The sequence below is a fragment of the Melozone crissalis genome, unplaced genomic scaffold, assembly GCF_028551555.1.
Source record: "Melozone crissalis strain CALT ecotype California unplaced genomic scaffold, PUWL_Pcris_2 ptg000023l_1, whole genome shotgun sequence".
NCBI lineage: Eukaryota > Metazoa > Chordata > Aves > Passeriformes > Passerellidae > Melozone > Melozone crissalis.
Genome location: NW_026535801.1, coordinates 39287441 through 39303776, shown reverse-complemented (window position 1 = coordinate 39303776; position 16336 = coordinate 39287441). Strand labels below are relative to the sequence as shown.

The following is a 16336-nucleotide window of genomic DNA, read 5'->3' as shown; positions in this document are numbered from 1 at the left end:
CGCGCGGGGGCCGGTGGGAGCGGGCGGGCGGGCGCGCGCGCGCGCGCGGGGCGGGTCCCGCCCTCAGGTGTGGGAGGAGAGGGAGGGAAAGCGGCGTGAGGGGAGCGCGGGCAGGTGACGGGGGCGGGCGGAGGGAGAGCCAGTGTTTGTGTCTGCTTCAGCCTCAGCCTCCGCCGGGAGGGACGTGCCCAGCTGCGGAGGATGCGCCCTCCTCCCCGCCCTTCATCTGCCCGGGCTCCGGCGTCTCTGAGGGAGCCGCGGATGCAGCCTGTGAGGAGGGTAACGGGGGAGCGGTTCCTGAGGGGAGGAATGGCTGCTGGGAGGGGTGGCGGGTGCTGTGCGGGGTGAGGTGAGGGCTGAGGGGAGCGTGCGAGCGGCGGTGGCCGCCCTCAGGTGTTGGAGAAGAGGCGGGAAACGTCGTGAGGGGAGGTGGGGGGCCGGACAGTACCCTAAGACTCTCCAAGCCCTGTAAGCCCACCCTCATTTCCTTCTGGAACCTCTCAAGGTCCTCCCAAAACCCGCCCTCAGCATCCCCATAGCCCCTCATGGACATTCCCGAACTCTTTGTGCCCTCTCCGTTCCCTCATCTGTCACAGACTCTCCCAGCCCCGAAAAATGAATCCCCCCACCTTCCCCATTCCCACAGTCCTTCCCCAAATCCCTGGCCAAATAGACACTTACCCGTGCCCCGTTCTTTTTCAGCATTCCCAGACCCTCCTAGCCCCCATAAATTTTTCACCCCAAACCCTTCAGGACCATCCCCAAACCCTTCCCAGGACCACTCCTAAATCCCCCTCAAGACCTGTAATTTCCTCCCAAATTCCCCTTAGAGCCTCCCTCAGGCCCTCTTGAATCCCCCTCAGAACCCACTCAATCTTCTCAATCATGATTCCCCCCAAGGTCACCCAATCCCTAAAGGTTTTCCCTCAAACGCCCTCTGGATCTACCCAAATCTCTTCAGAAACCCCCCCAATCCCCTTAGGACCCCTTCAGAACCAACTTGTCCAGGGAGATGCCGTGGTTATTGTTATAAATAAGGATGGCCAGTTATTCCTGTGAAAACTTAATTCCTGTCTTAATCGTGTGCTTGTAGCTTGTTGCAGCTGCAGAAACATAAGGACATAATTTTAAACTCTCTAAGGCATCCTAAAGGCAGTGCTGTTTAGGAGAAGTGTGTAAACATTAATGTTATCAGGAATAAATTTTAAATTATTTCAGTGTTTTGGCTCTTTTTTACTAGGAAGATGGACTGCTGCATCTTTATTAGTTAAGAACAGATGTTCATTGCAGTCCTTAAAAATAACCAACATCCAAGTACAGTTTCTGATTGGGATTGTTTGGAAAGCAATGCTATTTAATAAAATGTTTATTTCCTCCAAAGATGAAACCTTCTGCAATGAGCAAGCGAAAGCTGAGGGAGAGCAGTGGAGAAAGTGCTGAGTGCATTTCCCAGGTCAGTTACACCTTTATTATTATATTCTTTTCAACTTATGGAACTTTTTCACCCTCCTTATTCATGTCATTGTATTTTTTTTTCCTTGACCAGTTAGAAAAACTTGTACAGATGCTGGATACAATTGTTAGGGCACCAGATGGCTTTTGAATATGTATTTCTTTCAGCTTCCCACCTGTTGCTTGCTAAAGATGTTACAGTAATAACGTAGTAAAAAATTTAAAGAATGGTCTCATGCTTTTTGCAACTGTTTGTAGCACCAGAATTGCACAAATCTATTTTTATCCATTTTAGTTTTTTAATCTCCTAGTTTGTAGAGTGAATCAGAACCCAGGTGACTCTTTTTGGCAGCAGGACAGCAGCTGCCAAATCAGTTTGTAGTTTGTTTGGTTTTTTTAAACCTTTATTTCTTAGTTTGTTTGCTATTTTTAAACCTTTATTCTCCTGTTTTCCCAAAATTGCTGGTTAAAAACTGCAACTCATCTTGCAAGGAGTTAACACTGGATCAATGATTTCTTATGTGTTTTAATTGTTTGCTCTCCTTTTTATGATATTTATACCATATTCTGCCTCCTGCAACTTTATTCTTACTTTCAAGTCATTAATAACAATAAAAATGTATGTATTATAGAATATTTGTAACACCACAGAAGTGCCTAATTTGCTGTTATTTGATTGCTGTAGTGACATTATTGTAAATTCTGCTGTTTGCACCCCAGACATTTTTCCTGTGCTGTGTTACATCCACAGGTGCAGAAAATCCTTCGGGAAAGGTTCTGTCACCACTGTGCTGCTGGGAAACTCTTTGGGATGGAGCAGCAGTACAGGTGAGGGAGCAGCTCCAGGGTTCAGGGATTTCTGATTTACCTGCACCAGTGAAATAACCTGCTACAGTCAGAATTTCTGCCTCTCTCTTTTACCAAATGATGCAGATTTAAATGACTTCCAGCCCAGTGCTTCTAACAATTATTTGTCTCAGAGTTTGACAGTTTTTATTCAGCTGTTCCCTTCTGGTTTTGTCAGGCTCTGAGTTTTGGATTTCTTGTCCTTGTTCTGCATCTCTCATTCATGGAACACTTTTCTTTTTGATACTCTCACTGCATGTCCTAAGACTTTGTGTAGTGGCCTGGCAAAGCAAGAAGTTAAATTCTCTTGCTGTGATACTTCATTTTTACTGCAGATTTTCTCCTCTTTGTTGGTGAACTGTGTTAGAAGTAAATCTTATCATTTCTGTGCCAACATTGTGTTTGTTGAAGCAGAAATCCAAATTTAAACCTACCTCTGGAGCCATCCAGAGGGGAAATTTAGGGTTAGGAATAAGGGATTTAGTGGGACAATAACACTGTCCCAGTACTGATCATTTTTCAGATGCAGGTCAGATTCTGCAGATAACAAACATGTATTTTAAGAATTTGTTTAAAACAATTAATTTTTCCAAGGCTGACTTTATGTAAGTGGAATCACCTGATGTGAGCACAAGTTTTCATTACAAGAGGGACAAAGCCATTTATGAGAACAGTGTGCTGTACCTGCAGCGCTCACACGGGCATTTTATTGCTGTTGTGAGGAAATGCATTTCTGCCATGTCAGCTTTACAGAACAAGCCTCCCCTACTTATACTGGAATTCTGAAAAGCAATTTCCAGGCTGTGTCCTGCTCAGTGTGCCCCTGGCAGTGAATTATGCTGCAGGGAAAGCACAGTGAGCTCCCAGCTCTGATTTTCCCTTCCCAGGATGTGCCAGGGCTCTTGGCTGGGGCTGGCTCTCCAACAGGAACCAAACCCAGATGTGCTGCTGGCTCCCTCACCCCCTCAGAAGCAACAGCAGGGTGTCAGTATCCCATGTTCCAAAAGCACATTATTGATGTGGAATGTTGGGAATTATTGGGGTGTAAGCATTTCCCAGGCATTTGGGAATTGCAGGTGTCATTGGCTGCTGTGAGCACTGTAAATGTGGTCTGAAGTGCTGAGTCTGTCTGCAGGTAATTCACAGCTGGGGAGGAGCAGTGGGAGCACAGAAAGCAATCTATTTCTTAAAGAAAGAAATCATTATTGAGGTCTGTCCTTGAGAATTGCAGAGCTTTATGAATTAGTGATACTCTCAACTTCAGCATGCTTTAATATTTTAAAGTATTTTAAGAGCTCTGATCACCGAGCCCTTTGTACTTTATTGTACTACATTTTGCATGCCCTGAGTGTTGGCTCTCGGAGCGAGCTGAACTGGATTGAATTTTATTCTTTGAGTTTTCCCTGGGTTTGGGGGATGCTGTCAGCTTTGAGGGTCTCAGCCTGTTCCTGTTTCCAACACAGACATTTGCTGGAGCTGCTGAAGAGAACCACGGTGCACGGGGAGAGCAATTCCGCCCTGGTGATCGGCCCCCGGGGCTCCGGGAAATCCGCGGTAGGAGCAGCCCTGGAGCTCCCTGAGGGCCCAGCAGGGCCTTTGCAGAGAGAATTGCCAGTGGTTTGCAGAGAAATTCAAACCATCCAGGACTTTCTGTGCAAATTCTCTTCAGGAACAGCATGGAGAAATCTGCTCCTAACACTTCTCTTTGCAATTAAAGCCATGTTCTGATTGCTCTTTAATTAACCTGGTTTTGGGGCCTCACTGTAAAAATGACAAAAAGGCGTCCAAATTGCCAATCTATTTTTATCCATTTAGGCTTTTTAAAAAATCTCCTAGTTTGTAGGGTGAATCAGAACCCAGGTGACTTTATTTAGCAGCAGGACAGCAGCTGCCAAATCAGTTTGTAGTTTGTTTGGTTTTTTTAAACCTTTATTTCTTAGTTTGTTTGCTATTTTTAAACCTTTATTCTCCTGTTTTCCCAAAGTTGCTGGTTAAAAAGTGTAACACATCTTGCAAGGAGTTATCCCTGGATCAGTGATTTCTTATGTATTTTAATTGCTTTTTCTCCTTTTTATAATTATACCATATTCTGCCTCCTGCAACTTTATTCTTACTTTCAAGTCATTGATAACAATAAAAATTGATGGCTTCTCCATTGGTGTGTGTGCAGGGAATGGTCAGGAATGTTGTTACCTGCCGTGGAGCAGAATATTTTTGGTGCTTATGGTTCATAAGTGTAGGTTTTGTATTTTAAGGGAATTCCCCTTAGTGAGGCACATGAAGAGATGACCTCTAAATTGAATGTTCAATACTTCAACATTATTCAGACACTCAAGTCTTTAATATTTACGGTAAAAGATGTGATGAAAAATTTGTGGTCCTTTCAGGCAGAATATAATTTAGCAAAATCACCTATGCAGAATGAATTGCTTCCTTTTTATATATCAAGTGTAAGATGCTGGAGTAAAGAAAAGAATGTGTGTATATATTTATATATATTTATATATAGAAATATATATATTTATATGTATATTTATATATTTTATATATTTTATATATATTTATATATAGAAATATATAGAAAAATATAGAAAAGTATATATATTTTATATATTTTATATATATTTATATATATTTATACTTGCACACAGGTGGGAGCTACAAATCCTTCTCTAAAGAAGCCAAAGCAAATAGTGGCTTTTTAAATTTAACATTTCCACTACTTACAGATATCTAATACAAGTTTTTACTAGTAACAAGTTCTTGATGGACACCAAGTTTGGGACTTTTATAAGCAGCAGTTGGTGTAATTGGGCAGTTTTAATTTTGTCTTCCAGAGGAAAAGAATAAGCAGAGTTTCTTTTACAATCTAAAGCAGAGAGTTTCTTTCTACAGCAGCCAAAGAAACCATGAAACTGAATATGGCACCAACTGAAGAGTCAAATTCTCTCACATCTCAAATTCATAAAGCTTTTTGATTAAGCAAAAGCCCCAGATATTAGCCCAAAAATAAGTGACTGAAATAGCAGAGTTATTTTCCCTTCCCTCCCAGTTCAGCAGAATGAGCAAATGCAATGCTACAATCATGGCTGGTGAATGCTAAGTTGTCATTTTAGGGATTTAGTCTGGCAATTACTCAAACATGTTCCCTGATGAAACCTTACACAGTTTCCTATCTTATAATAACATGTTCCTTGCTGATAAAAAATGAATCTTCTCACAGAAATTCTGTATTTTTTCTTTCCTAGTTATTAAATCATGTTTTAAAAGACCTCAGGGAAATGGAACAAGTGAGAGAGAACCTCTTGGAAGTCCACCTGAATGGCAAGTAAAGCATCATTGATCCAGGGTTCTGTTATGTTCACTTCTCTATTTGTATGTACTGAGTGAAATTCTTGCTTTCAGCAATTCAGTCCAGCCTAAATCATGGCCATGTTTGTCTGTGAGTTCCAAAATGCCTCTCTTTGTATTTATTATATAAAGGGAACTTCTGTTCTCTTAGTGACAGAATTAATCACTTGTCAGGTTCAGAAACCCCTGTCCAGTCTGATTTTTGAAAATGCAAAAAGCTCTGCAAGGCTGTCCAGGCAGAGGAGCTGCTGTTGAGTTTTAGTGGGGGTGAGGAACAGCTGCCACTTCTCCATGAAGAACCCTTTTCTTTCCTTCAGGGCTTCTGCAGACCAATGACAACGTGGCCCTGAAGGAGATCACCAGGCAGCTGCAGCTGGAAAATGCGGTTGGGGACAAAGTTTTTGTGAGTGGCTTCACTGAGCCTCCAAACCCCGTCCTGGGACACTGGGGCTGTGTGGGATGGGGCTTGCAGGGCCTGCTTGGGCTCCCTTTGCTGATGGAGCACTACTGATGCATAATTATCATTTTTTAAACACCCACCAACTTGTGCCTTACAGGAGGGAAAAAGGGAAATCTGTCTTAACACGCCCCAGAAAAATAAACTTAAAGTATTCCAAAGTTTTTCCAAAGTATTAAATATTTATAGTATTCCTTAAGTATTTATTATCAATAGTGTTCCTTAAGTATTCCAAACTTCAGTATTCCAAAGTTATTCCAAAGTACTATGTATTTCTAGTATTCCTTAAGTATTCATTATTAATAGTATTCCAAACTTAAGTATTCCACAGTTTTTCCAAAGTATTTCTAGTATTCCTTAAGTGTTTATTATTAATACTATTCTTTAAGTATTCCAAAATATTAAGTATTTCTAGTATTCCTTAAGTATTTATTATTAGTAGTATTCCAAACTTAAGTATTCCAAAGTATTTATAGTATTCCTTAAGTATTAATTATTAATAGTATTCCAAACTTAAGTATTCCTAAGTTTTTCCAAAGTATTTCTAGTATTCCTTAAGTGTTTATTATTAATAGTAGTCCTTAAGTATTCCAAACTTAAGTGTTCCAAAGTTATTCCAAAATATTAAGTATTTATAGTATTCCTTAAGTATTTATTATTAATAGTATTCCAAACTGAAGTGTTCCAAAGAAACTTTGTTCAGAGATGTGGGGAATTTGGAAATGTTGTTTTTAACATTTCAAATCAAAGAATTCAACCAAAAATCAGGATCTTTAATATATTATCAACCCTTTTTTGGTCTATCCAAAAAGGAAGCCTATGCAGGATTCCTAGAGCTCTCATTTTCCATGGAATTTCTGTTAAAATATTCAATTTCTATTGAAATATTTCTATTAAAATTTAAAATTTTCTGTTAAAATATTCAAATATTCTGTTAAAATATTAGACTGTGGTTCACTCTTTGGAGTGGCTTCTGAACTTTTTGGTTGGCAGTTGGCAAGGACAGAGTTGTACAAACTGATTTACATGGGTACTGAGGACAGTCCTAAAGAGAGTGACCAAAGTGCTTGCAAATGAATTTCCCTCATTTTCTGTAACTCACATCCAGAGGTTAAATCGGCTTTTCTGCCTCCTTTGACAGGGCTGGTGCTCTTCAGTTCATTATTTCTCATCTCACACTGGGGTGCTGCAGGCTGGGAGAGTTCTGGAACCGGACCAGGGTGGGCAGAGCCACTCAGTGTTGTTTTCAGGAGTGTTTGATGCTTCCATCTGTTCAATAAAGTTACCAATGAAACCCTGCACCCTGCTCCCTCAGTGGAACACTTGGGTGCCACTTTTTCCATGTGTGGGGCTGGAAAAGGAGGGTGCAGCAGCTGTTTCAGGAAGGATGGAGCTGCCTGTGAGTTTAGCTGATTGCAGCATTCTCTGATCACTAATTGTTGCCTGTCTGGGGCAGTTTGGGGATTTCAGACTGGGAAAAGTGGGTGAATGCAGAGTTATCCATCCTTGTTCTTGTCCTGAGGAGTTTATGGTTATACAGCATGAAGTACCAGTGGACATTTTGAAAGCAGAGTTTTGGAATTGATGGCCTCCATTGCATCTCTGAGTTTGCTGTAATTAAACAGCTCTGAGAATGACACTGCAAATCCATTCTGAAACTTCTTTATTCTGTCTAGGGCAGTTTTGCTGAGAACCTTGCCTTCCTCCTTGAAGCTCTGAGGAAAGGTAAACACTAAAACCCCTGTTGTGAAACTCTGGGTCACTTGGCTGGAAAGTGGAGTTTTTTCTTCTACTTTACAGGTGGAATGAAGAAACTTAGCCCAAAAATGTGTCATGGTTACAAAATAATGTAAAGAATAGTTAATACTGATAACTACGCTGAATATAGTGTATACACCTGATACTGATATACACACCTGCTGGGACTGCTAAGGCTTGCATGTGATGTTAGCTGTGAAGGACAGATTCTTTTATCCAGATTGATGCTATTAAAAATGTTGTTTTTAAAATAAAATTGGCCAAGTCTGTGTTCCTTGCAGCCAGAAATGCTGTTTGAAAGAACACTACAAAACCTTCCCATTTTTTCCATGTATTTTCCTTTGTGCTGTTGCACCTGTAAGGGAGGGCTCAGTGAAAAGCTGAAAGGAAATTGTGCATTTTTATCCCCATTAATAAAGGAAGCTGCAGCAATGGATCTCTAATGCTGGAGTGGCCCTGCTAACTCTGCACGTTTCTCTCAGGAGACAGAACCAGCAGCTGCCCAGTTCTGTTTGTCCTGGATGAGTTTGATTTGTTTGTGCACCACAAGAATCAGAGCCTGCTCTACAACCTGTTTGACATCTCCCAGTCTGCCCAGACCCCAGTGACAGTCATTGGGCTCACCTGCAGGCAGGTAAGAAATGCCATTTCCTCATTCCACCTTTTCAGCTGTTCCAAAGTCACTTTTGTCTTAGTTGGAATGACTTCTCCTTCCCTGGAACCTTCATTTCCTAAGTGACTTTGCTCAATTATCCATTTTTCTAACTTTTGAATTGGGAAGGAGGATGTAAAAAAAAATAATTTGTGCTGAGAGCAAATTGAAGATGCCCAAAGCCTTCAGGCTCACTGCTGAAGGAGCAAACCAACATTTCTAAGGACACAAATTCAATATTAGACTGTGGTTCACTCTTTGGAGGGGCTCCTGAATTTCTGGGTTGGCAGTTGGCAAGGACAGATGTGTTTAAATCTCTTTTTTTTTTTTAAAGAAACCACTTCAGGAGGGTGGTTTCTTAAAAAAAAATGAGTTCAGGATCCCCTTTTCTAGAAAAAGTGAGCTTTTGCTAGAAAATGAGTTCAGGATCCCTGTTCAATTTGCTCTCATTTTACAATTGCATTATGTTGAATTGTGGGCAAATTCTGTGAAATAATTCCTGAGGAAAACTATGGAAATTTGATAAAACTTCTGTTTTCACAACTGTTGGTGCTGGAGACAGTTGGGTTGTGACAAGAAGAATAATTATAATTTCTTATCAAAGCCTGATTCTGGGTTTGACTGGGATTAGCTGGGCAAATTTCTGGAAGTTAATAGAAAAGTTAATTTGTTGATTTAATAAATTACAATGTTTCCTTCTGCATCATCACTGTCCTGAGTCTGCTGTGCTCCTCACCCATTATCGAGAACCTTTTATCCCCAGCTTGGAGTGGAGTTAAGGAAGTGTCTCCAGAGTGCCAGCTGCTGTTTCTGAGGGGTTTTTTTGGCTTTTAGGTATTTTTTGGGATTTTGAAGCTGTATTCTGTCAGGCTGGCAGAAAGCACAGCCCCAGTGTGAGCACACAGCTTGTGCAGAGCCCTGACAGGCTACAGGGTTTGATGCAGCCTTGAGGAGCTGAAATATTCCCAATAATCTCTGGAGACTTTTTGTTGGGTTTCCTGGCAGCAAATGATCCTGGCTGGTGTGCAGCACCACGAGGCCTGGGCTGCTTGGTGCCATTGCAGACACATCAATTCAAATCATCATTTAACTTATGGTACAACATTTTAACCCTCAGAATTCAATAATTCTTTTTATTCAGCACACTTCAGTGATTTTTCTCACACCAAATTCATCTGTTTTTTTAATTACTGTTTTTCCTTTTTTTTTTTCATCAAGGATATCCTGGAGCTCTTGGAGAAGAGAGTGAAGTCAAGGTTCTCCCACAGACAGATATATTTGATGAATTCCTTTGATTTTAAACAATACATGAAGATATTTAAGAAACAGCTTTCTCTTCCTGCTGAATTTCCCGATGAGTCTTTTGCACAAAAATGGAACAATAATGTTCAGGTACTAAAAGCATTTTATAATTGATTTTAGGAAAAATTTTGAAGTGAGAGCAACGTAAAGCTGGTTTACTTTACACTTTTACTGGTAAAGGATATGTGTGTAAAGCTTTTACCTAAGATTGGCATTTCCTTCCACTGGCTGAGTGTGACATGGAATAAATTAAATTATTATTGAGAATCTTTGCTTATTGAAATTTGAAGGTAAAATTGTCACAGGAAAGATCAGAAACTTGAGGTTGGACATGAAAATTGTATTGGTGTTAGTGTTCAAAACCACACAATCACGGGGGATTACATGCGGTGCTTTTTATTAAGAGCTCTGGGAATCGGGGTGTATTCAACCCAAACCTGACTCTGACCACACATCCCAAATGATCATGTTTTATACTCTATCGTTACATAACTTTCATGTTAATTATTAAACTTATATTGTTCTAGTGTATACATAAATTTAGCCCCTCTCTGAATTTCCAACATAATTTCTCACTATTCTTCTTATGGTTATATAATAATTCCATTTAATTACTAAACAATCATCACATCTAACACTTATATAATTTATCATACTGCTTACGCAGGTGCAGTTGATCTGGGAAAGCACAAAGCCCAACATTTTAGATTCTATCTTTAACTTTTTCCAGGGTTCCACTATCATTGTCAGGTGTAAGCTGAGCTCTTTAAAAAACACATTTCCCTGTTATTTTTCCAGGTGAGTATGAAATGATTAAAAGTTAATGTGAGATGGCTGAAACATCCCTGTGCTGTCTCTTGCAGCATCTCTCAGAGGACAAAGCCGTGCAGGGGGTGCTGCAGAACCTGTTCCAGCACAGCAAGGACCTGCGCTCGCTGCACTCGCTGCTGGTCTGTATTTGGTGTTTATGGAACCTCCTTGCAGTGATTTGTGAGCAGCTCTGGTGCTTTCAGGCCATTGAGCTGGGCTTTGTCTGAAACAGCATTTCACTGAACTTCAGCTCCCTGCAGGCTGTGTCAGCCTGTGCTGTGTCAGGTCTGTAGCAGTTACCCTGTGAGGATGGACTGTTCCCTTCAGGTGGGGCTGAGCTTTTGCTATTTCACTTGCTCCAAGCCTTTCCATTCATAAAGCAGAACTGCAGGTGAAACCTTGTGAAACTCCTTTTTCCTTTCTGAGATTGTTTTTGCTTCCTGGTGAATCCTGACATCTGCTCATACTGAAACTTGTTTATTCTGCTTGAACTTCCATCACCACAGAGGAGCTACAGCTCTCTTGGAGGGTCATTTTTAAATTTAAGCTGCCTCCCTAATTCTGCTTTGGAACAGAGCTCATACAAATGCACTGACACTTTTACAGTGGATAAATAACAATTTAAATAACAGTAATTTAACCATCCTAAAGTGCCCCTGTGCTTGTGTCAGTGTGAAAAGCCCCCTGGCTGTGCCAGCCCAGATGTGTGACCTGCTCTGGGCTGGGCTGGGCTGGGCTGGCTGCAGTGCTCCCAGCTCCTCCTGCAGGGCCCAGAGCCACCCTGAGAGCCACAGCAGAGCCCCCTTGGTGCTGCTCTGGGCTCTGCAGTTGGTTACAAGATTGCAGATGGTTCCTGTGCAGGGCACCCAGATCTGTCCCCATCAGGAAAGGAGCTGATGGCAGCCCAGAGCCTCCCTGAGAGAGGTGAGAGCTGAGGCTCAGCTTTGTCCTTGTGGTCTGCAGCAGGTGCTGAGCTCTTCCTTTGGAAAGAGACCTGTTCTGAGGTCAGCTTCCCAATAAAAGCACATAATGCAGGTGCTGGAGGGATGAGTGAGGAGTTCCTGGACAAACTGTGGAGAAGAGAAGGATCTGGGGAGACCTTGGAGCCAGGAGAGCTGGAGAGGGACTGGGGACAAGGGATGGAGGGACAGGAGCCAGGGAATGGCAGAGGGCAGGGATGGATGGGACATTGGGAATTGGGAATTCCTGGCTGGGCTGGGATTCCCAGAGCAGCTGGGGCTGCCCCTGGATCCCTGGAATGCCCAAGGCCAGGCTGGAGCAGCCTGGGGCAGTGGGAGGTGTCCCTGGGCACAAAAGCAGGTGCAGAACAGCTGTAAGCCATTCCTGCAGCAGCCTCTGAGGTGCTGATCCATTGACATGGATATAAACAGGTTCAGGAGGATTTATCTCCTGGAATCAGGAGGCTTTGAGGTTTTAAGCCTGGAAAACCTTCCTGGTAAGATGACATTGAGATGCCAGCTATTTGCAGGGTTTTCAGTGTGAAGCTGTGTGTGTGTGGGGTTTGTCCATTCCCTTTGCAGAGTCACTGCAGGGAGCTGTGTGTGTGTGAGTGTGTGTGAGCTGTGCCCATCCCAGCAGGAACACAGTGAGCTCTCTGTGCCCTGTGTGTGTGTGAGGTGTGAGCTCTCTGTGCTCTGTGTGTGTGTGTGAGCTGTGCCCATCCCAGCAGGAGTGCAGTGAGCTCTGTGTGTGTGTGTGTGTGAGCTGTGAGCTCTCTGTGCCCTGTGTGTGTGAGCTGTGCCCATCCCAGCAGGCACACCGTGAGCTCTCTGTGTGTGTGTGTGTGTGTGAGCTGTGCCCTGTGTGTGTGAGCTGTGCCCATCCCAGCAGGCACACCATGAGCTCTCTGTGTGTGTGTGTGTGTGTGTGAGCTGTGCCCTGTGTGTGTGAGCTGTGCCCATCCCAGCAGGCACACCGTGAGCTCTCTGTGTGTGTGTGTGTGTGTGAGCTGTGCCCTGTGTGTGTGAGCTGTGCCCATCCCAGCAGGCACACCGTGAGCTCTCTGTGTGTGTGTGTGTGTGTGAGCTGTGAGCTCTCTGTGTCCTGTGTGTGTGAGCTGTGCCCATCCCAGCAGGAGTGCAGTGAGCTCTCTGTGTGTGTGTGTGAGCTGTGAGCTCTCTGTGCCCTGTGTGTGTGAGCTGTGCCCATCCCAGCAGGCACACCATGAGCTCTCTGTGTGTGTGTGAGCTGTGTGTGTCTGTGTGTGTGTGTGTGTGTGAGCTGTGTCCTGTGTGTGTGAGCTGTGCCCATCCCAGCAGGAGTGCAGTGAGCTCTCTGTGTGTGTGTGTGAGCTGTGAGCTCTCTGTGCCCTGTGTGTGTGTGAGGTGTGAGCTCTCTGTGCTCTGTGTGTGTGTGTGAGCTGTGCCCATCCCAGCAGGCACACCATGAGCTCTCTGTGTGTGTGTGAGCTGTGTGTGTGTGTGTGTGAGCTGTGCCCTGTGTGTGTGAGCTGTGCCCATCCCAGCAGGAGTGCAGTGAGCTCTCTGTGTGTGTGTGTGTGTGTGTGTGTGAGCTGTGCCCTGTGTGTGTGAGCTGTGCCCATCCCAGCAGGAGTGCAGTGAGCTCTCTGTGTGTGTGTGTGTGTGTGTGTGTGTGAGCTGTGCCCTGTGTGTGTGAGCTGTGCCCATCCCAGCAGGAGTGCAGTGAGCTCTCTGTGTGTGTGTGTGAGCTGTGAGCTCTCTGTGCCCTGTGTGTGTGAGCTGTGCCCATCCCAGCAGGCACACCATGAGCTCTCTGTGTGTGTGTGAGCTGTGTGTGTGTGTGTGTGTGAGCTGTGCCCTGTGTGTGTGAGCTGTGCCCTGTGTGTGTGAGCTGTGCCTGTCCCTGCAGGCACACCGTGAGCTCTGTGTGTGTGTGTGAGCTGTGCCTGTCCCTGCAGGCACACCGTGAGCTCTGTGTGTGTGTGTGAGCTGTGCCTGTCCCTGCAGGCACACCGTGAGCTCTGTGCAGGGCACCCCGTGATCTCTCTCTCTCTCTCTCTCACAGATGCTGGCCAGCAGCGCCGTGACCGTGCACCACCCCCTGCTGACGGCTGCAGACCTACAGGAGGCCAGCAGGCAGCACAGCACCGACTCCAAGGCCAACATTGTCCACGGTAAAGCCCAGCTGCTCCCCAGAGCTGCTCTGCAAGCAGGGGGGTGTCCAGTCCCTCCCTGGAATTCTCCTGGTGGAGGAGATGCGGTGCAGGGAGTGCTCCCTGTTGAGCTGCACAGGCCTTGCCCAGGGACTCTGCTCCGGGTCACACCTGCCCGTGGGTCCAGCAGTGCCAACTTGGATACTTCCAGTTCTTGCCTTTTGGTGGGAACAGCCCAATCCTGAACGCTTCTGCTTCAAATAGACAGCAAACAAATGTCCTCTTACCAATCCTCTCCAGTCTCAAGCTGTGTCAAGGGAAGTATAGGTTGGATATCAGGAAAAAGTTTTTCATGGAAAGAGTGACAAAGTTCTGGAATGGCTGCCTGGGGAGGTGGTGGAGTCCCCATCCCTGCGTGTGTTTAACAAAGCCTGGATGTGGCACTGGGTGCCAGGGGTGAGTTGAGGTATTTGGGCTGGGTTGGACTCGATGATCTTGAAGGTCTCTTCCAACCTGGTCATTCTGTGAATTCTCTAAGACTTGGAATTCTGGAATTTCTTTACATAACAAAGATACAGAACACCAATGTGTGAGGCCCAGAGCATCTAAAATAGAGGAATAAACAGAGTGGGTGAACTGGCTGTGTCTGTGATGTGCTCAAGGGAAATACTCAGGATTCCTGTCTTTCCCTGCAGGTCTGTCTGTGCTGGAGATCTGCCTCATCATAGCCATGAAACACCTGAATGAGGTCTATGATGGAGAACCCTTCAACTTCCAGATGGTTTACAATGGTGAGAGCAGTGCCTGAGCTTCCCAAACCCTGCCCCACTCACTTCCTTCTCACTGCCCTTTTCTTCTCCTGCTGCTGCAGAATTCCAGAAGTTCATCCAGAGGAAGGCACACTCTATGTACAACTTTGAGAAGCCAGTTGTCATGAAGGTGAGCCTGAAATGCATTTGGTTTTTTTTGAGTTATAAAGTACTTTGGTTGTAGTTCCCGAGCACAGATGGGGGTGAATTACAGTGACCTGAGGAGGTCGCTGGGGTGGTGAGAGAAGGATGAGAATTTTGTTTTTTGATTAGAAGGTTGGATTTATTGATATATGATATATAATACATTATAACTATACTAAATAGAATAAAGAGAGATATTGTAGATGCTGCTAAGCTAAGCTAAGAATAGAAAAGAATTTAAAAATAAGAGAATTCTCTGTTTTTGTGTTCTAGAGAGCTTGCTCTGGGATTGGCTCTTAATAGTACACATGAAACACGAATTAATTACAGGTGTATCTTATTGCATTCTACAGCAGCTGATAACAATTGTTTACATTCTCTTCTGGAGCCTCTGCCTCCCAGAAGACGCAGAAATCTGCAAGAAAAGATTTCTGTGAAAAATATCTGCGACAGGGGTGGTCAGACAGAGCCCTAGGAGGGAGCGGGTGTTTGGGGCAGGAATGCAGTGCCCTTTCCTCCCCAAGGCCTTTGAGCACAGATGGGGGTGGTCAGTGGGTGTTTGGGGCAGGGATGCTGCTCCCCTGCAGTGCCCTTTCCTCCCCAAGGCCTTTGAGCACAGATGGGGGTGGTCAGTGGGTGTTTGGGGCAGGGATGCTGCTCCCCTGCAGTGCCCCTTTCCTCCCCAAGGCCTTTGAGCACCTGCTGCAGCTGGAGCTGGTGCAGCCGCTGGAGCGGCCGTCGGCGCGGGCGCAGCGCGAGTTCCTGCTGCTGCGGCTGCTGCTGGACAGCAGCCAGATCATGGACGCGCTGCAGGTGTACCCCAACTGCCCCACGGACGTCAAGCAGTGGGCAGCCTCCTCCCTGAGCTGGCTCTGAGCCCCCCACCCCACACAGGAACATGCTCAGCTCTGTGAGGTTTTGGGTCAGATTTCTTTGCTGAGCCATTTGGGGTTTTCTAGAGAGCGGTGCTGCTGTTCCCTCCCAGCAGCCAGAGCTGTGCCTGCCTCCCTCACTCCCTCCCTCCCTCACTCCCTCACTCCCTCCCTCCCTCACTCCCTCACTCACTCCCTCACTCACTCCCAGGTGCTTCAGCTCAGCTCGGTGCCAACTCCTGCTCTCACACTCGCTTCCCACTTGGACAAATCCAAGCTCTGGGGTTTCTCCCTGTGCCTGAGGGCTCTGGTCCTGGCTCAGGCCATGCTGCCCTCCTGCCTCCCTTCTACAGCCCCATCAGCTCACACTGCACTTTTCCATCTCAAATCTGACTTGACATGGAAAATTTATCCAATTAAGTCTTTAATCACAACCGAATTTACTTCATTAAGTGTTTAATCCAACAGGCTTCAGCCACAAGGGCTGTTTTGTGCCAAGTACAAGGTAACATCTTTCCATACCAAATTTTTTGGAGCAACTCAGAAGTTTGGCTCAAGAGCCGCTGTAGGACCAGCCCCATGTGTTTATTTTAAAATAAAGTTTTTGAAGAAGCATTTGCAAGTCAGAGTAGTCACATTTTTTATTTTCCCACTGGGGAAGAGGGCAGAGTATACATTTGTATTTGTACAATATTTAACAATCACTTTATTGGGGGCGAGGGGGGGTCGGTTGGTTTTGTGGCACTCGCAGAAAAGCAGCAAGTGCCTTTTGACAGTAGTACAACAACC

At 44.9% G+C, this 16336-nt stretch overlaps 1 protein-coding gene across 1 annotated transcript; it reads left to right on the top strand.

Annotated features, from left to right (window-relative positions):
- The first annotated feature begins 130 nt into the window (after window positions 1-130).
- Window positions 131-15551, top strand: ORC4 (origin recognition complex subunit 4). Its single transcript, XM_054277908.1, has 14 exons — window positions 131-279; window positions 1382-1453; window positions 2204-2280; window positions 3762-3852; window positions 5547-5622; window positions 5967-6052; window positions 7783-7831; window positions 8347-8498; window positions 9735-9908; window positions 10682-10768; window positions 13635-13743; window positions 14418-14513; window positions 14594-14661; window positions 15363-15551. The coding sequence occupies exons 1-14, from the start codon at window positions 202-204 to the stop codon at window positions 15549-15551; spliced, it is 1404 nt and encodes a 467-aa protein (XP_054133883.1). The 5' UTR covers window positions 131-201.
- The last annotated feature ends 785 nt before the right edge of the window (window positions 15552-16336 follow it).